This window comes from Epinephelus lanceolatus, chromosome 21 (assembly GCF_041903045.1).
Source record: "Epinephelus lanceolatus isolate andai-2023 chromosome 21, ASM4190304v1, whole genome shotgun sequence".
NCBI lineage: Eukaryota > Metazoa > Chordata > Actinopteri > Perciformes > Serranidae > Epinephelus > Epinephelus lanceolatus.
In genome coordinates this window covers 19,168,880-19,195,732 of record NC_135754.1, presented here as the reverse complement: position 1 = coordinate 19,195,732, position 26,853 = coordinate 19,168,880, and the positions used below count along the sequence as shown (strand labels likewise).

General features: G+C 40.6%; 3 protein-coding genes and 2 long non-coding RNA genes across 10 annotated transcripts in view; 2 read left to right on the top strand and 3 right to left on the bottom strand.

The window, feature by feature from the left end:
* Positions 1-7,349, bottom strand: part of LOC117246855 (sulfotransferase 1C1) — an 11,557-nt gene extending 4,208 nt beyond the window's left edge. Inside the window, exons 1-4 of the mRNA XM_078163524.1 lie at positions 6,568-7,349; positions 5,590-5,718; positions 2,894-2,991; positions 2,567-2,693 (exon numbers count right to left, since the gene is read on the bottom strand). Of these exons, the coding sequence (XP_078019650.1) occupies positions 2,567-2,693; positions 2,894-2,991; positions 5,590-5,718; positions 6,568-6,754 (541 nt within the window). The 5' untranslated portion in view covers positions 6,755-7,349. The remainder of the gene's footprint in view (positions 1-2,566; positions 2,694-2,893; positions 2,992-5,589; positions 5,719-6,567) is intronic.
* LOC117246856 (uncharacterized) overlaps positions 1-17,938 on the top strand; it is a 19,635-nt gene extending 1,697 nt beyond the window's left edge. Inside the window, exons 3-10 of one of the 5 annotated variants that reach the window (XR_013488426.1) lie at positions 2,229-2,344; positions 8,785-8,953; positions 10,017-10,080; positions 10,388-10,590; positions 13,982-14,247; positions 14,352-14,443; positions 15,128-15,349; positions 15,462-17,938. This is a non-coding gene — a long non-coding RNA (uncharacterized LOC117246856). Of the gene's footprint in view, positions 1-2,228; positions 2,345-8,769; positions 8,954-10,016; positions 10,081-10,387; positions 10,591-13,981; positions 14,248-14,351; positions 14,444-15,127; positions 15,350-15,461 lie in introns of all 5 variants that reach the window. The other 4 variants (XR_013488425.1, XR_013488427.1, XR_004500771.2 and 1 more) reach the window with 4 other exon arrangements.
* LOC117246854 (sulfotransferase 1C1-like) lies at positions 13,457-20,932 on the bottom strand. Its single transcript, XM_033610845.2, has 7 exons — positions 20,180-20,932; positions 19,166-19,294; positions 17,569-17,666; positions 17,242-17,368; positions 15,404-15,498; positions 15,149-15,329; positions 13,457-13,753 (listed from the first exon to the last, which is right to left on the bottom strand). The coding sequence occupies exons 1-7, from the start codon at positions 20,454-20,456 to the stop codon at positions 13,641-13,643; spliced, it is 1,020 nt and encodes a 339-aa protein (XP_033466736.2). The 5' UTR covers positions 20,457-20,932; the 3' UTR covers positions 13,457-13,640.
* Positions 20,261-24,273, top strand: LOC144459443 (uncharacterized). The gene is made up of 3 exons (XR_013488428.1): positions 20,261-20,396; positions 22,758-22,984; positions 23,097-24,273. It is a non-coding gene; the product is annotated as an uncharacterized LOC144459443 (long non-coding RNA).
* Positions 21,094-26,853, bottom strand: LOC117246853 (sulfotransferase 1C1-like). 2 transcript variants are annotated; one of them, XM_033610844.2, is made up of 7 exons: positions 26,521-26,853; positions 25,012-25,140; positions 24,603-24,700; positions 24,299-24,425; positions 23,039-23,133; positions 22,784-22,964; positions 21,094-21,832 (listed from the first exon to the last, which is right to left on the bottom strand). In XM_033610844.2, the coding sequence occupies exons 1-7, from the start codon at positions 26,705-26,707 to the stop codon at positions 21,720-21,722; spliced, it is 930 nt and encodes a 309-aa protein (XP_033466735.2). In that variant the 5' UTR covers positions 26,708-26,853; the 3' UTR covers positions 21,094-21,719. The 2 variants fall into 2 exon arrangements, 1 of the variants encoding a protein (XP_033466735.2); XR_013488424.1 differs by having other exon boundaries at positions 21,738-21,832; positions 22,315-22,964.

The window sequence follows — 26,853 nt, the reverse complement described above, 5'->3', positions numbered from 1 at the left end:
ATACCAATATCAATATATCCCCACCTAATTTCAGTGATCATCAAGTCTCTTCTGTTGTGAATTTGGAATGTGTGTAGCAAAATGTCTTCCTGGGGTCCGTTTCACAAAGCAGGTTCAACAAACTCTGAGTCTAATCCTGAACTCTGAGTTGATCTACTCTGAGATAGGAAACTCTGAGTTTCCGGCTGCAGAACAGCTGATTTGAATCAGTTTAATAAACTCGGAGTAGTTTCACCAGGAGTTAAGGGCGTGCACCACAACTATAAAAAGCCAGCATCAATGGAGCCCCGATTCGACGAGTCACCATGGCAACGGGGAAGAGGAGGGCTGCGTTTTTCACCCCACTAGACTTAGAAATCTGCGCTCATACGGCGAGTTTGCACACGTTTTCAAAAAGAAGTGCAACACCGCTGCAGCTGCAAAAGAGAGGGAGACGGCATGGGAGAACATTGCTGCTCGGGTCAATGCGTAAGTTTAAATGTAGTCCTTTGCAATCACAATAATATTACAGGGGAAAACTGCTTGAATGGTAGCCTATTAATTTATTTCATTTAGGTGCAATCCCGCGGGGGAGAAGCGCACTTGGCAGCAGTTTAGGATGAAATATAAAAACATTGTTCAAACAGGTAAGGCTCAGCATAATCTCATGGGGGTACCTCAGTTTGATCATGTTTTACATTGTAAAGTAAATATTAAGTGGCTGTTTGACTGTGCAGTTGTTTTATCCCCAACATAATGCTGTTTTCACACACATAAATGTCTTCTCATCTATATCATGTTCTGTTAAATAATTAAGCCTATTTAAACTAACACAGACTTCTACTCAGCCAACAGAAAGAAGGCAGATGCCGTAAAACGAGCACACTTTTCTGACCGCCCTGCATACAGTTGCCTTACTCAAGTGCTCAGCATCTCCGACACTGTACAAAAAAACTTCCATTTGCAAAGAAACGCAGCGCAACACACAATATCTGCTGGGACGTGAGAGCATGACTACGACTGGTAATGCTGCAAATGTAAGGACGGATTAGGTTGTGTAGATGATGGACTGTGATGTGAAACGGTACAGCTCAAAAAGATAATTGTCTGGAAATGCTAGAACATCTATGCGCGGTCTGATAACCATCTCCTGACGAATTTTAATTCTCTGCGCAGCAATGCTGCACCTTCATCCAAGGGATCGTTATCAAAAGGACATGCCATGTTAGTGAAAAAAGTCGCCACCCACTGTGCCTAATGGACTTTTAATATCCTCTGATTTTTTAATGATTTTTTAAAATGACGGACGGCAGGACAAGGCTACGCCAAAACTCGCCTGCTGACTGAATGAATGAGGAAATCAGATGGAGAGTGTGGCTCTGAAAGAGGGCGGAGACAGAGAGAAACTCGAGGTTCATTGAGAAAAACCTGGTCCCGACCAGGTTAGGTTCATAGAGTCTGTTACTACGGTAACTGACCGAGAGCTTAAGTTACCTCTCTCTCTCAAACAGGCTAGAGTTACTCCTCTTTCTCTGATTTGAGTTACCTCCCTTTTTGAAACGGAAAACTCAGAGTTTCCCTCATTTCAGGGTTAACAGACTCTGAGTTTTCACTAAACCTGCTTTGTGAAACGGACCCCTGGAGACACCTCCTGTAGCAGGAGCTACCACAGAGGAAGTTTTGGGTACTTTGCCAGGTGCTTATGTCTGGTGGAAGATTTTGTTAGGATGCAGCCAAGAAACATTTTTTTCCAACATTCCACAAGGTCTCCATCTGTAAATGATTTTAAGTTGTTAATAAATTGTTCCAGATGTTGTGAAACCCTTGTCTGGACAGGACGTGCTTTAAATAATCCATCAGAACAACCTTCCTGATGAATTAAACATCAAACAAAACATCAAAACATGTGTCATGCTGCAGTAGGTTACACACTAGTTGAAGGGATTTTTTTTCAGCAATTTGGCAACCCAAAATATGTTCTTATTACAGCACTAAAATGTGTTTTTTGCTGTAAATTAAATTCAGTGACTAATGACCACATTTAAACCTGATATTTCATGGATTGAAAATGGCTCCACACGCCATCTACTGTTTCAAAACAGCACCAACCCTTGGGAAGCTAATGCTGACATAGAGCTGACTGGTTGGTACTTATCTATATCATTAAATTTAAGAATGTAAAGGCCTTCTAATGACCTCCTGCCCCACACATCAAGCGTAAAAATAAACCAGTTAAAATTCTTTTGTAGGTCTAAAGCAACATTTTCTCCTGATTGGCATCACCTTGACTCTGCAGCCTCGCAGGGTGCTGTTAATCCTGTCATGGTCATTGAGGCATACGGTTCTCACAGGGAAAAACACTGAGGTAAGGACACTTATTCTTCTAAGGCGTCATGGATTACAGAAGTCACCAGCCACTTTATCATATTTAAATAATTTAAAATACATCAGAACTTCTGGCTGGTGGCGTTGGTAAATGTACCTGTGTGGCTGTAATATCTCAGTTCAGTTAGAAGCTTTGTGCAAACAGAAACAACCAGTTTGAATAAAGGTAAAATGACACCCAGGAATGTGATTTAATACGTACACTCTCCTCGCATGAACTTGGGTATGTAGCCCTCCCAGGGTCCAGGTTCAGGCTGGGTCAGATTCATACGGTCAAAGTGGTAGTAGCTCACCAGGTTGTCTTTGGCGTTGCGTGCTACGTAGATAACCTTTACACACAATCAAGAGGGACATATAAAAAGGGATTATAAATACAATGCAGACACTGGATAACTTAATGAGGCAGTTGCATTGTAACCTCTCACCCTGTTTATGTGCATCGTACCATAAACCTTTTACCCTGTTAGCAGTGTGAAGCAATAAAATTCAGGATTTTGCTCTCAGTTGAATCTGACAGTTTGGGCCTCACCTTGCACTTGTTTTCCCAAAATCCAGGAGGCACCAACTTAAAAGCAAGATGTGTCTTGATGATTCTTGGAGGATCCATGGTGTTAAGAAGATCAATACCTAAGTTCAGGAAAAGGGTATTGCATATGTAAGAGCAAGAGAGCGTCAACTGACTTAAAACTAGCACCATTTTAGTTTCTTTTTAGCTTTAGAAGAAATACCTGGGAGGTGAAATAATGTTATTTAATACAGTGTGTTCAAATAAAAGAGGACTTGGTGCACAGTAGGGTGTGTTTGCTGCAGCCAAATTGTTGGCAAAGGTCAGTTATCTTGTAGGGTAGCAAACAAAGATTTAGTGCACAGTCACCCATAGTACCACAATCTGAGAGTTTGCCTGCCATCTAACTCTGTCTTAGCCTCTTCTATCTTGTTTTTTTGTTGTCTGATCATTCACATTTTCAGCAGCACATAAAAATTTTGGGATGTGTGCTAGCCTTCTTGTTGAGAGTCACTGTAGATAGGATTAATACCATTCTCACGTTTGTAGACTATATAGAAGCTACAGCCAACAGCCTGTTAGCTTAGCTTAGCATAAAGATAATTTGATAATTTGCTAGCTTAGTTAGCAGGAGGATTTTCTTACATTCAGACAGAGACAGGATAGCCTTGTGTCCAGCTTTCTTTATGCTAAGCTAGGCTAACTGACTGCTAACTGTAGCTCACACTTACCCTACAGACATAGGAGTATTGGGCCTCTCCTCTAACACTCCGCAAGAACGCACATAAACATATTTTCTTAAGCAATACCACATGAGGGAGTGCTGTTATTGCTGTGTGTGTGCTCTTTTCTGATCATTCATTATTTAATTCAAATTTAATTTGTGGAATTATGCTCCACAAAACATGTAAGTATTATAAATGTTTATTTGCCACTGAGCTTATTTTCTGCATTAATCCAAAACCCAATGGAAAATTCCCATAGGCTTTTTGACAAGGGAGCCAGTATGTTGCTAACTTCTGCTTCATTGCACAGAAAAAACGTCATCCCTGGGGCACTCTATGTTTTTAAGTCCAAGCTGCTCCTATCAACCCCTGTAGATGACCATTTCGAGAAAAATAACTCCAACCACATTCTGTCCAGCACCAAATGGCAAAAAGATTCAAATAAGCAACTAGCTAACTAGCTAGCATAAACAAGCATTTAGCAAGGGAAGTAACCAACTGAGGAGATGGCGGAAATCAAAGTGTTTGGTTAGAAAGAAAAATAAATGCTAAAGATGCTCCACATCTGAAGAATGTGGAGGTAGGTCATTATTGTTGGCGAGTCACCCATTTACAAGTATTTTTTTTTTGGGGGGGGGGGGTATTTTTTGCATTACAAAAATAGATAAATAATTCAAGACAGCAAGAGACAGCATGGGTAATGCTCAACTTTGGTAAATCTTAGCCAAATCAGGTTTCACTTACAGCAGACTACGGAAAAAAATAGGCCACTAATCCCACCAGACAATTTTCAGTTTGGTCACTAGCCAAAACTGCCATCTTTCCGCTTGAGTCTGTCACTCGGGCAGCGTTTTGGTGCTAAGTAAAATGTACAATGCACTGGTTAATAACTAGTTGACCCTGATTAGCTGGTGAAACAAGCCGTTATGAAAACATTCCTTTAGGAATTTGTGAGTGATGGCATGCGTGGCACAGTCAGTATATCCTCCTGAGACCCCAGCTTTTGTTTGGTATGCACTTTCAATTTCTTCTATCTATTTGGGATTAGTAGTACAAAAAGTATTTTAAAAAGTATAAAAAACTAAAAGGATGTCTGCATATGAGGACAATGGGTTTATTTTTAGTAGTCACATGTGTGTGTAATGCAGTAAAAAACTGTATATTTCAATGCCTGAACATTTTGTTCAACAACAAAACATTTTGTAACCCTCTGTTTAAAACTGTGCATTGTAACATCTGAACATAGCTGTGAAAACAAAATTGCAAATAATACAACATTTCTAAAAGTCTTGTGATTTGTTCATTTTATAATTCTGTATAAATTTTCCTTGCTTGGGGCGTCGATGGCTCAGTGGATAGAGCAGGCGCCCCATGTATAAGGCTGTTGCTGCAGTGGCCCGGGTTCGACTCCAGCCTGTGGCCCTTTGCTGCATGTCATTCCCTCTCTCTCTCCCCCCTTCACGATTAGCTATCCTATCTATAAAGGCAAAAAATGCCCCCCAAAAAATATAAAAATAAATAAATAATTAAAAAATAATTTTCTTTGCTTCACACTCCAAATTAGGAACGTCCTTTTTGTCTCTAGGAACAGTCTGTCACACCTAACTGGCCGACATAAAATACTGCTATAATACAATAGTAAAGCTCCAGGGTCCTCAAATGAGGACCGCAATATTTGTAAAATATCTAAAAATATATAAGTTAAAGATATATAAAATTTGTACGCAATATTAAACTACAGATGTTATTAAGCATAAATAAACATGTTTCAACCATAAAATTTGATCAGATTTTGCACCTTGTCCACTTTTGTGTCGGGATCGGCTGCAGACTAAGTTTAGCAGAATAAAGTATAGGATGCAGGGTCTCAGGAGGATATGGAAATAATATCTTTAATTTCAGCAAATACTTGTGGCTACAAAGTGCACTTCAAGATAGACTGAATTTAAACTGGCACGATTACACACATACAAACATAACCACCTTAATACACACCTGAGGGGATGGGCGGTGGGGAGAAGATCTCTAGGAAAGGACTGCGGACAGGTGTGGGGGCTCGTTTGCAGGCCTCAGCATCTCCGTTGTGAAGAAGCAGGTCAACTATCTCCTGGGTCCATGTAGTCCCTTATGTCCCAGAAACACAAATTAACACTGAGTTGAATGAATTGGATACTTTTGCATGTACAGTATTAAATCTTACCAGTTCATGTAGATATCCCATCTGTCATAGTAGCTTTATTGCAATGGTGGAAGAAGCATTCTTGTACTTCACTTAAAGTACCCCCAAATGACTATTAGTATGTAAGTTATGTACCATATATATATCAAAACAACCATTTGCAAACTCCTATGCAACAATCCAAGTCTATTGATCCAGTTATATGCTCAGTATTTGCCAAATACACAACGTTTATGACAGGGAACTGAACTAAAACTTATCAATGATTTTTTTCAAAGCCAGACTCCATTGACAAAAAGTGTAATTTTACCTCAGGAGCTGCTGCCTCGATTAGTTAGTTTGTTTGTGGTATTGTGTGACTTTGGCATTTTAAAGGGTTAGTTCACAAGCAGCAAATTCTCAATAACAATAATAATAGACTATCTTTTCCTAATTCTGACCAAGTAGCTCTGTTGCCTAAACCAAACCTAAACCTAACCACCAACTCCCTGCATCAAGATACAACACAAAAGGCTGCCCCCAGTATCCTTACAATGACATCATGCTAAGTTTTATAAGGTTATATGTTTTTTTATGCAAACTCTTGATCTGAAAACAACGTAAGATGTCAAATAAATGTAGTGGAGTAAAAAGTGCCATTGTTCACTCTGATAAATAGATGAATGGAAGTATAAAGTAGCAGAAAATGTAAATACTTAAGTAATACTTAAATGTGTACTTGTGTTAATGTATTCAGTTACAGTTTACCACTGATGACAACTGTGTAAGCACTAACAGAACCTGAATTGAACTACCTGCTTTGGGGTAGGTGGCGATTAGGAGGTCCGAGGGGTCAGGACGGAAAGCCCAGATGGAGTCCCAGTTGTTGGCGATGTAGTTCATGAGAGGAACACCTTTCACTGGGATGAGAGGGAAGCGAGTGATGGAGGCATGTGCTTCCTGAATGGCTGCACTGTAGGAAAACTCTTTTTCTTCCGACATGACTAATATTGTCAAAAGCTCAGTTGAGGAAACCAAAAACCAGAATCCAAAATTTAATTGCGAAATGCCTTGGACAAGGCCGGTCAGGTGGTTCTCCCCAGCAGACACTCTCTCAGTTGGCTTTCAGTCCTTTGTCAAACATTCACAGTTGATTTGCTTTTTGTACACCATAAATTCCAGCTGTCTGCAAATCTCTTCCTGCTTGTTCACTGTGTCGACAACCTCGTCACTCTGTCATGATCTCTTCCTTGTTTCCTTGTCTGCTGGTCGGGAGCCTATTGTTTTGGTCTCCTTCCTTGATTTCGTCTGAATTTCAGCCTGAATCCTCTCCAACATCTGAAAAACAATCCGTTCTGAACTCCCAGCTGAAGCCTAAGTGCTTCAGTCACTCTGAAATGGGTTTCTTTTCACCCTCTTTCTATCTTTGTAACCTGGCTGTCTGAGTGCATGCACCAGGTTCTTGTCTGTCTGCGATCACTGGAACTTGTACAAGCCGACGAACACTAAAGTGCCCTTATGTAACATTCCCAGTTGCCTATGAATTCCACTTTTGCTCACAATACTATCTCAACTGCTTGCTCTGTAATTTGAGGAAGGGATATGGGAGGGTCTTAAAAGAGCCCTACCACAGGGAGGCAAACTATAATCACACACTCAGTGCAAAAGATCGAACATTTCATCTGAGAGCTCAACAATGAGGCTTGAGTTTTTGTCAATATCTCTTATAAAGAAAAACTAATCTTTTACTGAGAGACAGAAAAGCTGTTGACACTCTCCAGCTGAAACCTACCTTTGGACCCACACTTTTAAAGTAAACAAAAACAGATGACCAAATGGCAGTAAAAAGAAAAGAGCTTGAGAAATGTCTGCTGTTCTCATTTTAGATTTCATAAGCGTGCAAAGTAGAAACATTTTACGTGTAGATATGCAGCTATTTGATGCATGTCTGCTGGGCGTGAATTCATTTGTGTCCAGAGCGCTCAGCTCAGTTTGTTTAGAATATGCATTCCAGGATTTCCACAGTCAATATCCTGCTTAAGGTAGAAACAATATTTACACTGAAAATAAGCTCAGCTCAAGTTACCAAAAGCAATTTACAATCTTGAAACTTATTTAAAGTTTAAAGCAATCTAAAGCTTTATTTTGAGCAAATTCATTTTTGTGTGGGTGTGTGTGAGTACTTGTACATGCTACACAGTGAGGACCAAAAAAGGTATTTTTGCGACAGTGTGAGGACAGTCTTGCAAAGTGAGGACATTTTGGCCCATCCTCACTTTCTCAAAGGCCTGTTTCAGGTTTAAGACTTGGCTTTAGGGTTCAGGTTAGAATTAGGTTTAGGCTAAGGGTTATGGTTGGGCATTTAGTTGTCATGGTTAAGGTTAGGGTAAGGGGCTAGGGAATGCATTATGTCAATAGGGGTCCTCACAAAGAGAGAAGTGCATGAATGTGTATGTATGGGCGTGTGTGTGAAGATGAAGAATACGAAGCCCCTTAAAGGTCACAGCAAGATTTATGTATTTATTGCAATAATTTTCTTTTTCCATTCCTTCAGAGTCCTGTCTATTTCCACTCATTTGCTCCAAAACCATCGTCCCAGTATGGATCAGCTCATTGAATTTTACTCTGAACTGGGCATGAAGTATGCTGATACAGCAATACTGTTCACAAGGTATTGATATGTAATTAGTGAAAGTAAACTTTAAAGGGAAATTTCGGTTTATTTCAACCTGTCTCCTATCGTCCTAAATTTGTTTCAAGTGACTAGTGACATAAAAATAATAGTTAGCATGTTAGCCGTTAGCCTAGATACAGCCGGGGCTCATAGTAGCATCAGACCTGTTAAAACGTAAGTGAACAGGCATACTTCAAGTGCAAAGTTAGTCCACTAAACAAGCTTTTTTTTCCACAAAGACCGCCTCATATCGTTAGGATAAATGTCAGAGAACATATAGAAAACGACATGTAAATGTGTTGTCTTACCTTACCGGTGTGGTGCCATGTTTGTTTACATTTAGCTCTGCTTTCCAAAGCGCGGCTGAAATATGGCGAGCTCTAGATAAAGCCCAGCTGGATACTACTCCAGGTGGAGGTGTCTCGTCCTCGGTCACATCCAGACCTTGAAAATAAGGCTGCAACCGGTCCCATTCCTTGCAACAGAGGCATTCCTCTTCTGTGGGCACTGGGGCACGGCATCGACAGGTACGCCACCAATCTCCAGAGCTACGCAGCCTTGCAGCAGCCATTCCTCCTCTCTTGTCCTCTACCTGTTGTGCCCCTCTCTCTCTATCCTCCTCCGTTCTTCAATTTCACAAAGCTCTTTGTCAGTGTATTCGACTTTAGTTAATGAGTGTAAAGTCCGAGTAAGGTAGGTGGGAGGGTGGTGAATGGGTCCAGCAATCACTGACTTTCACCCAGGAGTCCGGTGTTTGCTTCCCATATGAATGTAAATCCAAACCCTGTTATTTTTTCTAAACCCAACTACTTGCTTTTGTTGCCTAAACCAAAGCACATGCATGTGCTGGCTAAATGAAGCCACGTGTGTTTGTCGTTGAAGGGAAAAAAAATTAATTCGCAGTTTTGCACCCATGTAATATGTCTATTTTGAAAAAGACTGTATGCAAACTGTACATTTCCTGTGAGAGTCTAAGTGTATTTTGAAATGGCACAATGCATGTTGCTGGCTTAAGTTTACCGGCATCCCAGAAAGTCAACAACAGACTCACTCAGGCTACCTTGCACGTCAGATGTCAATGTGGAAAGTCCATGACCAAGCAGCGATTTGTGACAAGTTCAGAGTGAGAATATGTTTGATGTACCTGTCCTTGTGAGCCTGGGAGTTGTGTTGTCCAGGGCGCACAGCTACTGGTAGAGTCTTCCAAGGCAAAGTGGTCCCAGGAGGGGTCAAACTAAGAGCATTTCAAGAAACCTTAATGAATCAGCCGAATAAGAGCTAGAGTGCTTTGCCTGGTAAAGGGAAAGTAGGACCCCCTTTTGGAGCCAGACCTGAGAGGGGAGCTGGCTGGGCGAGTGTCTGGTGGCTGCGCCTTGGGCCATCGGGGTCTGGTGCATTGTGAATTAGGCAGTAGGCAGGGGTGGGGACCCAGGTATGCCGATTGGGTCCACGCTGAAATCGAGCCCACAGCAGCTGCAGCAAGGACATTGCCTTTGTTAATGGTGTGCCTGCTCTACCCACTGAGCTAATAGATGCAACTTAAGTCGGTAAACACATGCTTCTGTAACATCCTGATGTAAATCTGTGCAGGTCCACACACTCACATCTGGGAGCTCAGGGTTTTCTCTTGGCTGTTGCAGCTCCAACAGAGTAGGTGAGTATTTCTGGAACTAAAACAGCAGTCAAATAACATCCATTAATAAAACAACAGTATGGAACCAAGACAGTGAGTAATGGTGAATGAAATGGAAGCTTCACAGAATCTGCATAGAGGCAGAAGGGAACACTTCACCGTCACCACACTCACCACTAACACACTGTTCATCCTCTCAGGTGATCAGAGTGCAAGCCACAATGCTAAACGTTGATTTTCTGCTCAGATCTAATGCTATTCATCATTTTGTGAATGGTAAAGCTAACTAAACTTTTTTTTTTTGGGGGGGGGGGTGATGCACACACAGGTGATGCCAGTGAGCCCTCTGGGGGTGTTTTGGGCCTATCATGGAAACACCAGTGAAGGGCACTACCCACTTGATGACTCTAATGAAGATTTTACCCTCCCTAAACTTCCACCCACTCCCCCAGCATGGCTCCAACTTTCACTCACAAGTGCTAGAAGGTCAACAACAATCGACCAGTTTAACTCCACCTCGATTAAAGTTAGGTACGTTTTTCTCCTGTTAGTTTCTTCTCTCTTCCCTCATCACAATAAGGGAGTAGGGGGAGGTACAGTGTACAGCCCGGTCTGGCGGTGTAGAGTTCATTCTGCACAGACGTCTCTCCTTGGCTCTGCCTTCCCTATGCTCACTCTAACTGTCTACCTACCTTTGCTCTTTCCTACTTTTCTGTCCATTTAACCTTAATCCTTTGGGTCCCACTCGGAAACTCCCAGACAGCACTATTACTCCCACACATCGTCTCAAGTATGTGCATCAAGGGATTGTAACATTCAGTCCTAAGCTGAAGTTAGTTTTAGCTCTCTAGTTTCTGGATTTGGGGAAACAATTGCCCATGTTAACTTTTTTGTAGACCATAGGAATATTATGTATGAATTTTGAAAATAGCCGTAATTTTTATTCCTCTTATTTTAGCAGGGCTCAACAATAAGGATTGCCCGATTGCCCGGGGCAAGTAAAACTCACGGTCGGGCATGTAAACTAACAACTCACTTGCCCGATCGGGCAGGTTGCTAAAAATAGTAAAAGTTAATAACTAATTGATAAAATAAATGTATTTTAAAACGTGCTCCTTCGGCTCTGATGCAGCGGTCTCTCTGCCTGAAGTCACAGGCACAGCTGTGTAACAGGGTCCTGCCCACAGCCCCCATTGATATTATTTTGCGCGACGGACGCTTCATATAATAACATAACAATATACTATTTATGGTGTTATGTCATCGTGTCATTTCTGCCTCTACATGGTCACGCGTTAACAATTCTCCTCTGCTCTCTGTATGGCGCACGGTGGAGTTCCGCCACACACACAGATGATCACGCTAGAGCAGCTCAGGCCGCATTTTCCTGACCAAACCTGACCCCGAGCCCGGTGCAGTTTGTCAGCTGACAAAGTTATTGTTATGGACAGTGTGTAAATAACCAACAGACTGCTGTTACGCACAGACAGACACGCTGCTCGCACAGCAGCTCAGCACGGCACTCATGCTAAACTTGTGTTGCGTTCAGGTGTTGTCACGTAAATAACAACTTCTGACACTTAAATAGGTCATAGCACAAAACAGCAGCATGTCAAGTGACTTTTTACTTTATTATATTCAATAAAATTGTATGTTCCTAAATCTTGAGACACCTCATATGTAAGCTAGACAGACATTTCACCTGCTCATTACTGTGCACACATGTACTGTATGTACTTAGTCCTAAAGAGCCCTTCTGGTGCCAGTAGATACATAGAAACATCCCAGCAGGCTGCTTTGCAAGCATACCAAAAAGTTTCACGCATGTGAAAATTATTTTTCATGCATGTGCTTCACCTCCGCTGCTACAACTCCATCCTAGGGGAAACACTGCTGTGTGCGTTTTGTGTAACAGGTGGATGTGGTAGTCTACTGGTAGAGTAGAGAGAGCTAAGTAGCGTTGAAGTACAGTAGAGCAGGGCAGAGAGATGGAAGCAAAATATATTAAACCCGGTGTTAATACAGCAGAACTGGAGAGAGGGGTGAAAAATAAATAGAGGTGGGCATGGCTCAAGTAGGGCGCAAAATTATAGATGGAGAATGATTGACAAATTTTTCACTTTATGCCCTGACACTGTCATTTTTGTGTAGGAATTAAGCTACAATACATGCCATATGTTGTTTTAATTAATAAATACAGTGTGAATAAAGATTATATAACATAAAAATAACTGCAGTCTTTGTTATTTGATAGCCGCTTAAATTAAACAGTTTTTATAGGGCAAGTAAAAACTGACTTGTTGGTCAGAGATCTACTTGCCCGACCGGGCAAGTGAAAAAAAACCTTAGCGTTGAACCCTGTTTAGACATAAAGGTCAGTTTACTCAGCTTGTGAAAACAGTTGCATAATGTTTCCTGCTTTTCCAAGGCAGTGAAAGTTTTGAGGCTTCAAATATTTGGCAGGAAAAATGCATTATAAACTATGAGCATGGTGTTTGGAAGATGAGGGAGGGTCAAGCAAAAGCAATATGTATGATTCATGATAGAGTAGTTTTAGCCTGCAACTTGTGTATGATTTGAACATGTGATTCAATGTTTTACTACTTTTATCTCTATTTCTTTTGTTTTTGCATTTATCCTTTATTTATTTTACCCAATAATATTTTGTACATTCCCTCCAAACCGTGTCTCCGAGAAAACTTAGGTGTCCTGTTTACCTTTCTTAAATTTCAGAGCATAATTTTAAGTTTGTAGGTAAGAATAACAGAAAGGTGATATAAGGTTGACCTTATTATCCCAAAAGGGAATTTCAGGTGTTGTATTCACTGGAGTCTGCAACCTTGAAGGGAGTCGCTCATCTCCTACTTGAGGAGAAAAACAGTGGGATCAATAAATCAACTTATAAAGATAATGCTCTACTGTCCTCCCAGCACATAAAGGAGACATTTGCTATTTCCAAGAAACATTTCATTGGGAGTGCAAGTTATTTTCCAGATGGAACGCTTTCCTGCTCTTCCTGGGGGAATCTGAAGCATTCTTGGGCCAGATGAGATGTATAATCTCGTTAGCATGTTCAGGGCCTCCCACTAGTTGGACATGCCCGTAAAACCTCTAACAGGAAGCATCCTGATCAGATGCCTGAATCAGCTCAACATGGTCATAAGGAGCAACAGCTCCTCACCCTATCTCAAAGGCTAAACCAGGCCACCCCACAGAGGAAACCCATTTTGCGATCTCAATGCAGACTCTGGTGGAGGTCTCATGACATAAAATGGGCATGTCCACTCAGTCACAACACTTTTGGTCTTATATATTGTTTACATGATGAGCGGCAATCAAGTGATGACTACCAACTCACTTGTTTTGTGGAGCACATTTTTATTGATCCTTTCATTGTATGATTACAGTGTTTAACATCCAGGCTCAAATTATTTTTATTTATGTTCTGTTTTAGTGTTTAGCACATGTCAGATTTTCTGACAGTATTCTTGCCTTCTGAGTGCTGCAGTGTCAGTTCATTGGTCTTTGGTTCATTGTTCTGTTGTTTGCAGAGCTGTGTCAGTTTGGAAACCCAAAATTGGTTAGATGAGGGTCCTGAATGGTATGTTGACTCCCTTCATTTGCTTTTCATAATCTTCATCAAACGTCTTTGATTGCTCGGTTGTGAAATGATTTTTCCAGTCACCGACTTCACCTGTAAAGACAAAAAAATGCAGAACTGAATACGACAGTGTTAGATATATAAATCAGTCACTAGACAAAAGTTCTTTAAAAGATAACTTCAGTAGGCTCAGATTGTTATTATAAGTGTCCTACATCATTATTGAAAAGATTCCTACACAGACAGACCTTTTTGTTTAGGAGTAAGATCTTTTTTGTTGAAACAGAAACTAATTTTAGCGTGCTTATTTTCTCATGTCAGGAGTTGAAACCAGATTTCCAGAGTGTCATTGACTACAAGACTCATAAACCATCAGACCAATCACTATCTATTGATTGGCTATGAGACCAGGAAGTGTGAGGGGTGCACCTTCCTTCAACACAGACCCTCTTTGGCTATTGAGGCCATAGCAACAGCATTGGAAGCTCCCACTGGCTCAAGTGAGGTGTCAATCAAAAGGTCAGGAGTTTTTGTTCATTTGGGTAGCAAGGAGTTGGCATACTTAAACGCGAATGGAAGAAATTATGGTAAATACACAAACAAATACTAACATTTGAAACAATGCAGTGACAGTTTGTAGAAATCTATGGACATAATAATGTTTTCGGACTTAATGTTTCACTGGATATAGATCGTCCTGACCACTGGGAGTGCATGAAGACAACATGAGCACCATTTTTATCAGCATGATATGGATTGGTGGATCAAAATAATGCTTCATAGGTGAGTTATATCTGTTTTTTGTTGGGGGTTTTTATCTGACAGAAGTGTTTATTGAACCTGCAGTGGTGGTTGTATCTTGAAAAGGTTCGCATCAAACTGTAAGGAGCATAGCTTTGAAACGATAGGTTGTATGAGTAAACCACTGAAAAAAGGCAAGCACAGCAGTTGTTTACATTTCATGATTATCAAATAAAACCTCAGGACGGCCTGCATCAGATTTCTATACTACAAGATGAAGAAAAACAGTAAAGCTTCACATTTTAGGGCACATTGTTGTAGAGGGTGATTGGGAAAAAAAGATGAAGCTTTTACCAAAATAGTGTTAGAATATCAATCTCATAGTCTTAAAAAATATATATGTATATATATATATATATATATATATATATATATATATATATATATATATATATACACATATATATATATATATAGAAGTAAAGGCAGGAAGTCCAGGAACCTCTAGGGGACACCATCGTACTGTATAATGTGAAGGACAGGGAGAATATGAAATCTAAAACAATACAGTAACAGAGCAGTGTGTTCTGTCTTTGTGAAAACCTATACTGTTGATTAAACTGTATTACATCATGAGATATTCATGGTGTTCTGGCTTTAGAGTTGGTACATGTCCTGCTCTGCTCATTTGTAATCATATTGATCAATATCTTCCTTCTGGACCAGACCAGGAGCAGACTGATGCACCTTTTCTCATGAAGGAGGAGATGGAGCGATCAAAAACAGTCGCTGGGATGAAGGAGTAGTTGGTCATTGGGTTCTCCTTCATGTTCTTAAAGGACGTGAGCTCCACAATCCGGCTGATGACCTCATCAGACACTGACAAGTCCAGGTACCTCATGATGCGCTCCACTTCACGCCGAGGATTCTGGAGAAGTAAATATGATGGTAAGTGTACATACAACACGCTTTGGTAATACTGAGTCCATATCTTCTCTGTACCTCTTTCATGTCCTCATAGAAGAGGTAAAGGATGTTCTTCTTCTCTCTCTCCACCCAGTAACTTTTCACATGGTCGTACCAGGAGCCCCAGGCCACTGTAGCGACAAAACATACTGAGCATTAAGAAGACTCACTGATGAGCAGTTAATCCACTTACCTTCTGGGATAGGGCTGCAGAGATTCTGGACCAAAATCTATTTATCAACAACCTGTTAATATTTACAACTGCTGGCTTGATGGATTAGTGCAATAACCCCAAAAACATTTGTGATTGCAGATGTCTTGGGGACTGTTCTTAACTTGTCAGAGGAGGGGGGTGTCTGGGGTGTGACTTCATTTTGTTTTCTTTATTTTGCTCCTTCAGAGCTACAAATAGTTTTCATTGAGCCTCCCTGAGTGACTGGTGAAAAATACATGACCCTCCTGCCACTATAAAATATAAGGTTTTTAAAACTTACCCTTTGATGTTTGAAAGTTAAAGGTTAAAAGTTGAAGGAGAAATCCTGGAGTTGAAAAAAGCCTTGGTTTTCCACTATTGTTGTGCAGGCTGATAAGCTTGTGGGAATTCTTTATTTTTGGCCAAATTTGACATGCGACATAGAATAAAGTGATTTTGATGTAATATCACTACTGTAAGGTCAGATTTGGTTATGCTTTTTTCCTGATGGAAGCATTTGTGCCACATAATGTTTTCAAGGACTGTCAGAAATTTAAAAATCCAACCATAATGTCTTTACAAATGCCTTAATGTTTTTACAGTTTCCTGCTATAATAAATGGTAAAATTTTTGCAGTTTTTAAAGAAAACATGCAGGTTTGGAAGGAATGCTTTCCTCAAAAATTAGCAAAATATAAATACAAAATACAACCATTTAAATTTGTATGCCCCTCCCCTAATCCAAAATAAAAACAGAAGTCCCTCTCCAGTGCTTAAAAAATTATTTGACATGAACTGACTGTACTGTGATCAAACACACCAGGGCTGGTGTTAATATGGACATTTCCTAACAAAAAAAAATCTGCATTTCAAGTTGTTGATAATTGATCAGCACTGTTTTTAAATCAGCCCTGAACTTTGCAAGGCTGAAGCGGACATGGTCGTCCAGCTGGTACTTATCTATGTCATGAAATTTAACAATATCAATGTGTTCAAATCAATTCTTGCCCCACATGTCCACATCCACCCCTCCCTGTCCCACCCTTCAGCCTCTTACCCACTTTTTAGCTTTTTTTTGTTTGTTTGTTTTATATTATGCAGTGGGTGAAGTTCACAATAATCAGTGAAACATTAGCAAATGACTAACCATTGTGGGCAATGTGTAAACCCTTCACAAAATGGAATGGTTTTGATATTAACAGTTTAATAAACTTAAAACCTGAACATTTGCAGCAGCAGTGTTGTCAGCTCTTCCAGAAGCAAAGTCCCAAACCAAAAAACTGAAAATGTATATGTGGCAGTAAAGTAGCAGTTAGTGTATTGATGGCAGTCAGACACCACAGCAGAAATTGAATGTAAAAATACACCAGTTGAAATTCTTCTGAAGGAACATTTTCTCCTGATTGGCATCACCTTGACTCTGCAGCCTCGCAGGGTGCTGTTAATCCTGTCATGGTCATTGAGGCATAAGTTTCTCACAGGGAAAAACACTTAGGTAAGGACACTTATTCTTCTAAGGTGTAGTGGAATGTAGAAGTCACATCAGAACTTCTGGCTGGTGGCGTGGGTAAATGTACCAGTGTGGCTGTAATATCTCAGTTCAGTTAGAAGCTTTGTGCAAACAGAAACAACCAGTTTGAATAAAGGTAAAATGACACCCAGGAATGTGATTTAATACGTACACTCTCCTCGCATGAACTTGGGTATGTAGCCCTCCCAGGGCCCGGGCTCAGGCTGGGTCTGGTCCATACGATCAAAGTGGTAGTAGCTCACCAGGTTGTCTTTGGCGTTGCGTGCTACGTAGATAACCTTTACACACAATCAAGAGGGACATATAAAAAGGGATTATAAATACAATGCAGACACTGGATAACCTAATGAGGCAGTTGCATTGTAACCTCTCACCCTGTTTATGTGCATCGTACCATAAACCTTTTACCCTGTTAGCAGTGTGAAGCAATAAAATTCAGAATTTTGCTCTCAGTTGAATCTGACAGTTTGGGCCTCACCTTGCACTTGTTTTCCCAAAATCCAGGAGGCACCAGCTGAAAAGGAAGGTGTGTCTTGATGACTCTTGGAGGATCCATGGTGTTAAGAAGATCAATACCTGAAACATCAGTTCAGAGAAAAAGATATGTACATATGAAAGAATTAAACTTTTGTTCAACACTATCTCAGATTCCATGTTATAAAGCTAATATTAGCTCTTTTTAATGTGACATCATTGACTAACAAATCTTTCTTGGTTAATTAATTTACTTGACAGCTTTGAACTTACCCAACATGTATATGAAGCCACTCATCAGTATTGGTAACACTCTAACTTTGTAATAACAGCAGGATTAAACATGGACAATGATTCAGTATTGGAGTTACCTATCTCTGACCATCACTGTGTGTTTTTTGGTGCCAAACTAAACCCAACAAAGACTAAAGGTGAAGTTCTGGTTTAAAAAAAGACATTTCAAGATGGCAAGACTGAAGCAGAGTTCTCTGAGTCATACAGCTATGGCTGCTCTGTAAATGACATGGTTGAAAATGTAAACAATACTTTGTCATCTGCCTTAAATACTGTTGCTCCACTAAAGGCTAAAAAAATTAGACTGACCGAATCTCCCTATGGTTAAACAATAAGAGTGTTAAAGAGACTTTAAGGGAATCTGTTGAGCAGCTGAGAGAAAATGGAGGAAAACTACAGTTCTCTGTAAGATATACAAAGAAGCCATGGCTGCCCATAACAAGCAATACCTCGGACATAAAGGGATTAGCCTACTTTCCCAAAAAAATCACAAACCATACTGGGAAGTCCAGAATAGATTAGCTACTCAACACTGCCCCCACCTGTCTGCAGTTCTCTGCATCACAGAGTGAAGAACTTGCATTGTTCTTAAAAACCTCAATAACTTCAGTTAGAGCTGTTATTACTGCTGATGTAAAGGCAGATGACATCAGTAAACCATCAAACAAAGATGTAATCATGGGGAAATTGAGTTTTGTGACATTACCTGAGCTTTGCAAGACTGTCACTCAGTGTAACTCCTTGACCCCATGTATCGACTTTGTACCTACAACATTTCTAAGAGGGCGCTCGACAGTGTTTCAAGTCAAGCCCTGAAGATTGGAAATTCAGGCACCTCCCCAGGTGCCTTCAAAACAGCTGCTGTAATACTAGAGAAACCAAACCCAGATGTACATGCACTGACCAGTTATAGGTCGATAGGCAACCTCTCATTCATTGGTACAAGACTTGTAAAAAGTAGTTTCAGTGCAACATAAACTCCTTTCTAAAAGAGAATAGTATCTTGGAAGGATTTCTATCAGGCTTTAGAACATACCACAACACTGAAACTGCTCATTTCTTGTCGTCTTAAGGCCCTGGCTAACCAAGCCAACGATTGGCCATGCCCAAGTAGTTGTGGTGTGTATATTCCTATTCTTATTCTCATTGTGCTCATGCTACATGAGTCCCACACCATCTGCACAGAGATGAATGGATATCAGATAAATAACTTAAAACTAGCACCACTGCAGTTGCGTTTTAAGAGAATAGGAGTGTGTTCAAATAAAAGAGGCTTGGCACATAAACATAATCGCCTTAATACACACCTGAGGGGATGGGTGGTGGGGAGAAGAGTTCCAGGAAAGGACAACGTTCAGGTGTGGGGGCTCGTTTGCAGGCCTCAGCATCTCCGTTGTGAAGAAGCAGGTCAACTATCTCCTGGGTCCATGTGGTCCCTTATGTCCCAGAAACACAAATTAACACTGGATGGTGGTCCTTTTGTTGAGTAATAAAGTTGTGTACTTTTTTTTAAGATAATTTTTTGGGCAAAAAAAGTAGTGAAGCAAAAAGTAAAATGTTTTCCTCCGATATGTAGATGAGTAGAAGAATAAAGAAACAGAAAATGTAAATACTCACGTAATACTCACATTTGTATTTTCTCAAACACCTGTGTAAATGTAAAGGGAATTAGGAGTGATTTGGATGGTTTTTGATTGTACTCCTTCTGTAAGCTTTTGGCCATGAATAAATAAATAAAAATAGCCAAACAAGTGATACATTTCTGTAATAAAGACGTGACCTATTCATTTGAGGAGGAAAGAAAGTTATATCATATTTCAAGAGGGCGTGACATACCCTTTTAAGGAAACTGACCCCAAGCCTCTTTTTTTTTTAAGTCCGTCCACAATTCATACAGTATAAAGCTGTCTTTTCTCACTGTCACAACAAAAAATCCAGCTTGTCCATAAATACGTTTCAGTCAGGACCACCTTAGTCAAAGAAAACTTTCTTTCCATTTGCAGTATTATATTTGGCGGTATGGCTCCATTCTGGGGCCTCTCTACTTTTCCTCGGGCCTACACAGAAAGCCTCTTCCACACACCTGCATGGAAAGCCTAAGGCAGAGAGAGCACACCTCTATGCCCTTCCATGCGCAAACAAGGAAAGCCAAAGGCTATTCACCCAAGGCTTTGACCTTGTGTCCCAGTCACCCTTAATTCAACCTATTTAGTTACATTTCACAAATGGTGCCAGCTGTGCGAACAATAACATAACTTCAATTAAAACACAAATAGGTCCTGTCCAAGACTGATTACCCATTTAGACCTGAACTGAAGTACCTGCTTTGGGGTAGGTGGCAATGAGGAGGTCCGAGGGGTCAGGACGGAAAGCCCAGATGGAGTCCCAGTTGTTGGCGATCAAGCACGTGAGAGGAACTCCTCTGACTGGGATGAGAGGGAAGCGATAGAGGGAGGCATTTGCTGTCTGAATAGCTGCGCTGTAGGACAACAGTTTTTCCTTCGACATGACTGATACTGTCGAGACCTCAGTTGACTGGTACGTTGGTTCTGCCCTGCTGCTCCTCTCTTGGCAGACTTTTGATCCTTTGTCAAACATTAACAGCAAAGATACTTTGTACAATCCCTTCAGAACATCTTTTATTTCATGTTTGTGGGTAGGAATAACAGAGAGGTGAGATAAGGTAAACTTTGTTATTCCAAAAGACAATTTCAGGTGGTATATTCACCTCTGATTGGCATTCACTGGCGTCTGCAACATTGCAGGGTGCTGCTAATCTCCTGTGGCTGCTAAGGCATACTAAGTATCTCATGCAGGAAAACAGTGAAGTCAAGAAATCATCTGGTTAATATTATATTTTGCTGTTCTCCAAGCATCAGAGACATTGATGTTACCGATAAGGAATATTTCTTTGGATATCTGCAAACAGGGTGTTTTAAATCTTCTGCGCTAACCTTTTCTGTTAACCTCCCTTGCAGTGAGTGATTTGGTGAGTTTTATATTGGAGGACCAAAATGTAAAACAGTTTTTATCATCATTTTATTCACTTTTCAGTTCCTCTGACACATACGAGTTGCCAGATATTTAAACGGTAAAGAAATACATTGAAAATGATTGGCAGGCGGCTGTAGACTAGATCAGATCCACGTTTACATGTTACAGACTGAAGGAGACTCAGTACAAGATTCTTCACAGGCTGCATATCACCCTGTTAATTTTATCAAAATAAAGCAGGATTTATACTTCTGCGTCAAATCGATGCCACACCTACGGCGTAGCCTGACATCCACTTCCCCAGAAATGTAACTATCCCAACAAGCAATAGTCGTGATTTAAACGTATTGGCTATATTTAGCTCCGATTTAGTCTAGCTACATGTAACCCAAATCTAGCCGATTTAATTTTGAAATTGATTAAATGTAATTTTCGCCATTGCAGATGGCGTACGGTATGATGTTCAATCACGTATGGAGAGTCAACAGTAATTAAAATATGTTTACCTCCATTTTTTGGACATGGTCTCTACATAGCCGTATAATTGATGACGTCTACACTTTGGCTATGGTTAGACGTCTACCAAATTTTCACTGACAGCCCAAATTCAGCTGTGATTTAGCCTAGACGTCAGGTCTTCATGTAGATGGCTATTAGACGTTTTTTAAACCAAAAAATGCTTGCTGGGATACCTCCCGGTGACGCAGACCTCCTGTCTATTTTTAAAAGCTGAAACCATTTCCCTCGGTGGAAACTTAGCCTTTATTTACTTTTATTTCACAGATAAGAAACAATAAATTGCGAAGACAATGGTCAACAAAGGTCTTTAGTTTGCAGAGCTGTATCACTTTAGAAACCCAAAATCCATTAGATGAGGGTCCTGAACGGTAAGTTGACACCCTTCATTTGCCTTTCATAATCTTCATCAAACATCTTCGATTGTTCGGGTGTGAAATGGTTTCTCCAATCACCTACTTCACCTGTAAAGAGAAAATGCAGAAGAGAATACGGCAGTGTTAGATATATAAATCAGTGACCATATGTGCTGTTATTTGCAAATAATCAAGAAACAAAGTCTTAAAGGGGAACTTTGGTATTTTCCAACCTTTCTAATGTTTTGTGTCTAAATAAATTATGGGAACAATTTTTGAACGTAGTCTGTTATTGAGCGAGAGGGCTACAGCCCTGTGAGCAACTGAGCACATTTAAGTCCATTAAAAGTGATGTTTTTTGCCACTGACAGGCTCAGATGGTTATTATAGGTGTCTGACAACTTATGGAAAGGATCCCTACAGAGATCCATGTTGTGTAACCAAAAACAGACTTGAAATCACCATGTCAAGGGTATGGTAAGAACCCAATAGCAGCACTACAAATAGAAGGACAGTTTGTAATTGGCTTTAATGAAACCACGTGCAACAAACAGAACAATCAGGCAAGTGAAACACCAAGCAAGACTAACCTCTAGGGGAACAGGTTTAATCCAGGAGTGGGCAGGAGTGGGCAGGAGTGGGCAGGAGTGGGAGACGTGTGGACAGGTGATAGGCTGGCAGGTAGGTGTGGTGGAGAGGCGAGGTTAGTGGAATAATAATCTGAGCCTGTCAGTGGCAGTGGCATCTTATTATAATAATCTATATCAAATCTATATCTGTGATATAATATTCTTATTATAAAAGATGAAATAAACACCAAAACAACTTCAGATCAAATTTCCGCTTATAGACTAATCAGAAGACAAAATATGAAACAAGCCAGTAACAGATCAGTGTGTCCTGTCTTTGTGAAGCTTATACTGTTGATTTAACTGCATTACATCATGAGATATTCATGGTGTTCTGTCTTTAGAATTGGTACGTGTCCTGCTCTGCTCGTTTGTAATTATATTGATCAATATCTTCATTCTAGACCAGACCAGGAGCAGACTGATGCACCTTTTCTCATGAAGGGGGAGATGGAGTGATCAAAAACAGGTACTGGGACGAAGGTGTAGTTGGCCATTGGGTTCTCCTTCATGTTCTTAAAGGATGTGAGCTCCACAATCCGGCTGATGACCTCATCAGACACTGACAAGTCCAGGTACCTCATGATGCGCTCCACTTCACGCCGAGGATTCTGGAGAAGTAAATATGATGGTAAGAGTACGTTCAATATGCTTTGGTAATACTGAGTCCACATGTTCTCTGTACCTCTTTCATGTCCTCATAGAAGAGGTAAAGGATGTTCTTCTTCTCTCTCTCCACCCAGTAACCTTTCACATGGTCGTACCAGGAGCCCCAGGCCACTGTAGAGACAAAAGTTACTGAGCATCTTTCATGGTAACATTACTCTCAGTCCAATAACAGGGTAAATGTCAACATTTAAAGGGTTTATAAGTTGTAACAAATATTTGTATAGTCATAATGAATGTACTTATTATAGATCAAATATAAGTCAGTGAGTTTTTGGATGCCAGGTTGTGAAAAACCCCTCTGGCTCTAGTGAGCTCTTCAATTTGTAAAGAGGACTCACCGATGAACAGTAAATCCAGTTACCTTCTGGGACAGGGCTGCAGAGACTCTAGACCCAGATCTATTTATTAACAACCTGTTAATATTTATAGCTGCTGGCTTGATGGATTACTGCACCAACACCCATTGTTTTGAAGTTGGCTGCTTCTGTGATGATTCTCTTTACTATCTATCTATCTATCTATCTATCTATCTACAAACATAGCTAAGGCTGCCTATGTATACAAGTAGTCATGCTGTACATTGTTATCAGAGAATTATTACCTAAAGCCACTTTAAAAAGTCATTTTCTTTGCCAGGCACAAGCTTGGAGGGGATCACACATTTGGGCATATGTGTGTGCATGCGTGCATCCATGCATTTGTGTATTTGTCTAACCACAGCTAATATTACATACTACTGGACCTATCAGCCTAATATTTTTGTGCACTGTGTATTAATCTTAAATAAAATAGAGTGGATTTGATTTGACAGCAGGGTCATCAGCACTTCCAAAAGCAAAATGGATCCCAAGGTCCCAAACCAAAAAGTAGTTAGTGTATTGAGCGCAATCCAACACTAAGGCAGAAATTAAGTATAAAAATACACCAGATGAAATTCTTTTGGAGAACTGAAGGAACATATTCTCCTGATTGGCATCACCTTCACTCTACAGCCTTGCAGGGTGCTGTTAATCTTGTTATGGTCATTGAGGCATAAGGTTCTCACAGGGAAAAACAGTGGGGTAAGGACACTTATTCTTCTAAGGTGTCATGGATTACACCAGCCAGTCCTACATATTTAAATCATTTAAAATACATCAGAACTTCTGGCCGGTGGCGTTGGTAAATGTACCAGTGTGGCTGTAATATCTCTGTTCGGTTAGAAGCTTTGTGGAAACAGAAACAACCAGTTTGAATAAAGATAAAATGACACTTGGGAATGTGATTTAATACTTACACTCTCCTCGCATGAACTTGGGTATGTAGCCCTCCCAGGGCCCGGGCTCGGGCTGGTACATATTCATACGATCAAAGTGGTAGTTGCTCACCAAGTTGTCTTTGGCGTTGCGTGCCACATAGATAACCTTTACACACAACCAGGAGGGAAATATAAAAAGGGATTATAACAACAATGCAGACACTGGGTAACCGAATGAGGCACTTGCATTGTAACCTCTCACCCCATTTATGTGCATCATGTGAGGCAATAAAATTCACCACAGGATTTTGCTCTCGGTTGAATCTGACAGTTTGAGCCTTACCTTGCACTTGTTTTCCCAAAATCCAGGAGGCACCAGCTGAAAAGGAAGATGTGTCTTGATGATTCTTGGAAGATCTATGTTTTGTAGAAGATCAAGACCTGAAACACAAGTTCACTTAGAAGGATTTGTAGATCTTGATATGTAGGATATGTATGAAGGCACTGAAACATACTTTTGTTCCACACTATCTCAGTTTCCATGTTATGGTAATGTTACATGAGTCCCACTTTAATGCACAGAGATGGACAGATATCCTACAGCTGCTTTATAATCATCCATTGACTTAAACTAGCACCATTTTCGTTTCTTTCCTAGAATAAATATCTGGGAAGTGAAACAATGTCAATAGATAGAGTGTGCCCAAATAAAAGAGGATTTGGCACATAAACATAACCACCTAAATACACACCTGAGGGGATGGGTGGTGGGGAGAAGAACTCAAGGCAAGGACTGCGTAAAGATGTGGGGGCTCGTTTGCAGGCCTCAGCACCTCCATTGTGAAGGAGCAGGTCAACTATCTCCTGGGTCCATGTGGTCCCTTATGTCCCAGAAACACAAATTAACACTGAGACAAATGAAATGGATACTTTCCATGTATAGTATAAAATCTTAACAGTTTGAGGAGATATCCCATTGTACACTCACACCAAAACAACAACACATCAACTCGTGCTAGAATGACGTATTTTCCAATATGTGACAATTTTACAGATATTATTCCCGGGAAATTGATTCCCCCTTTAGTGGAAGAAATTCATCAATTTGAATGTTAGCCCTCACTCCTCAAGATGATTGGCCAACAGTGGCTACTGGTTTGCTTAAATTGATCCAGTTTGTGTACTTTTTTAATTGATTTTCTGTTTGTCTTGTCAGCTTCCCTCCATGATGGGCACTTTATTTAAAAGAATACTTCACCCCCAAATGACCATTTATCAATTACTAATCCTGTGTAACTTTAATGTCATGAACAACATGGTTTTCTGGTCTGCCTTCAGCAAACGAAGAATCAAAAGAACTGAGAAAATTCTTGATGAATCAAAGTCTCATTTATCCAGTTGTAGAAAACCAGCTGACACAGGGAGAACATACAAACTCTCCACACAGAAGGGCTCCCCCACCCCAGGGTTGGAACCCCCCACCCCGGTTGTATATTAGCTTCTGTATGTAGCCTTCCCAGCCACCTGGCTCAATAACATGAAATGGAATATTATGATAAAACAATCAGAACAACTGAATTGTTTTACCAGTATTTCTAAAAGGAAAAATGTACCTTTAAACTACCTTACAGTAACACACAGACCACAAGTATTCATAGGGCAGCTGTGGCTCAGGGGCAGAGTGGGTTGTCCACGGTTCAATCCCGAGCATTCTTGGGCAAGGTACTGAACCCTAAATTGCTCTCGATGGCTTTTCCATTGGAGCGTGAGTGCAAGTGAATGGTTAGTAGTAGTGGCACCCTGTATGGTAGCCTCTGCCGCCAGTGTGTGAATGTGTGTGTGAATGTGACATATACTGTTTAAGCTCTTTAAGTTGATGGAAGACTAGAAAAAGGCCACACAAGTGCAGTCCATTTACCATTTACCATTTAACTATAATGTATACATGTAACGTATCATCTCGTCACATGATCAAATAGAGACTTGACACTGGACAACATCAGCATACAAATTACCAGCAATCCTCACTTCATATCAGTATATGGCAAAAACGGCAACTAAAATAAGCACTGTCTATATTTACATTCCTGGACGGGGAACTAAACTCAAATGTACCTATGCTCTCTTCAAAGCCAGACTCCTTAGTTACATTTCACAAATGGTACCAACTGCGTGAACAATACAGAACTTCAATAAAAATAAAAATGACACAAAAAGTCCTGTCCAAAACTGATTACCCATTTAGACCTGAACTGGAGTACCTGCTTTGGGGTAGGTAGCAATGAGGAGGTCCGAGGGGTCAGGACGGAAAGCCCAGATGGAGTCCCAGTTGTTGGCGATCAAGCTCATGAGAGGAACTCCTCTGACTGGGATGAGAGGGAAGCGAGTGATGGAGGCACATGCCCTCTGAATGGCTTCGCTGTAGGACAACTGTTTTTCCTCCGACATGACTGATACTGTCAAGAGCTCAGTTAAGGGAACCCAAAAACTAGAAGCTGACTGTAATGTCTAAGTGAAGACTGGTATGTTGGTTCTGCTCTGCTGCTCCTCTCTCGGCTGGCTTTACATCCTTTGTCAAACATTAACAGCAAAGA

What these genes read in the sequence shown, in the direction of transcription:
- LOC117246854 (XM_033610845.2), bottom strand. Translation starts at nt 20,456, where the DNA reads ATGTTTGACAAAGGATCAAAAGTCTGCCAAGAGAGGAGCAGCAGGGCA. An exon ending in TGCCACCTACCCCAAAGCAG is followed by an intron (nt 19,295 to 20,179) that starts GTACTTCAGTTC and finishes CTGGGACATAAG; the next exon opens with GGACCACATGGACCCAGGAG. An exon ending in CTCCTCCTTCATGAGAAAAG is followed by an intron (nt 13,754 to 15,148) that starts GTGCATCAGTCT and finishes TTGTCTTTACAG; the next exon opens with GTGAAGTCGGTGACTGGAAA.
- LOC117246853 (XM_033610844.2), bottom strand. Translation starts at nt 26,707, where the DNA reads ATGTCGGAGGAAAAACAGTTGTCCTACAGCGAAGCCATTCAGAGGGCA. An exon ending in CCCACCACCCATCCCCTCAG is followed by an intron (nt 24,701 to 25,011) that starts GTGTGTATTTAG and finishes CTTGTGTTTCAG; the next exon opens with GTCTTGATCTTCTACAAAAC. An exon ending in TTTGGGAAAACAAGTGCAAG is followed by an intron (nt 24,426 to 24,602) that starts GTAAGGCTCAAA and finishes TTGTGTGTAAAG; the next exon opens with GTTATCTATGTGGCACGCAA.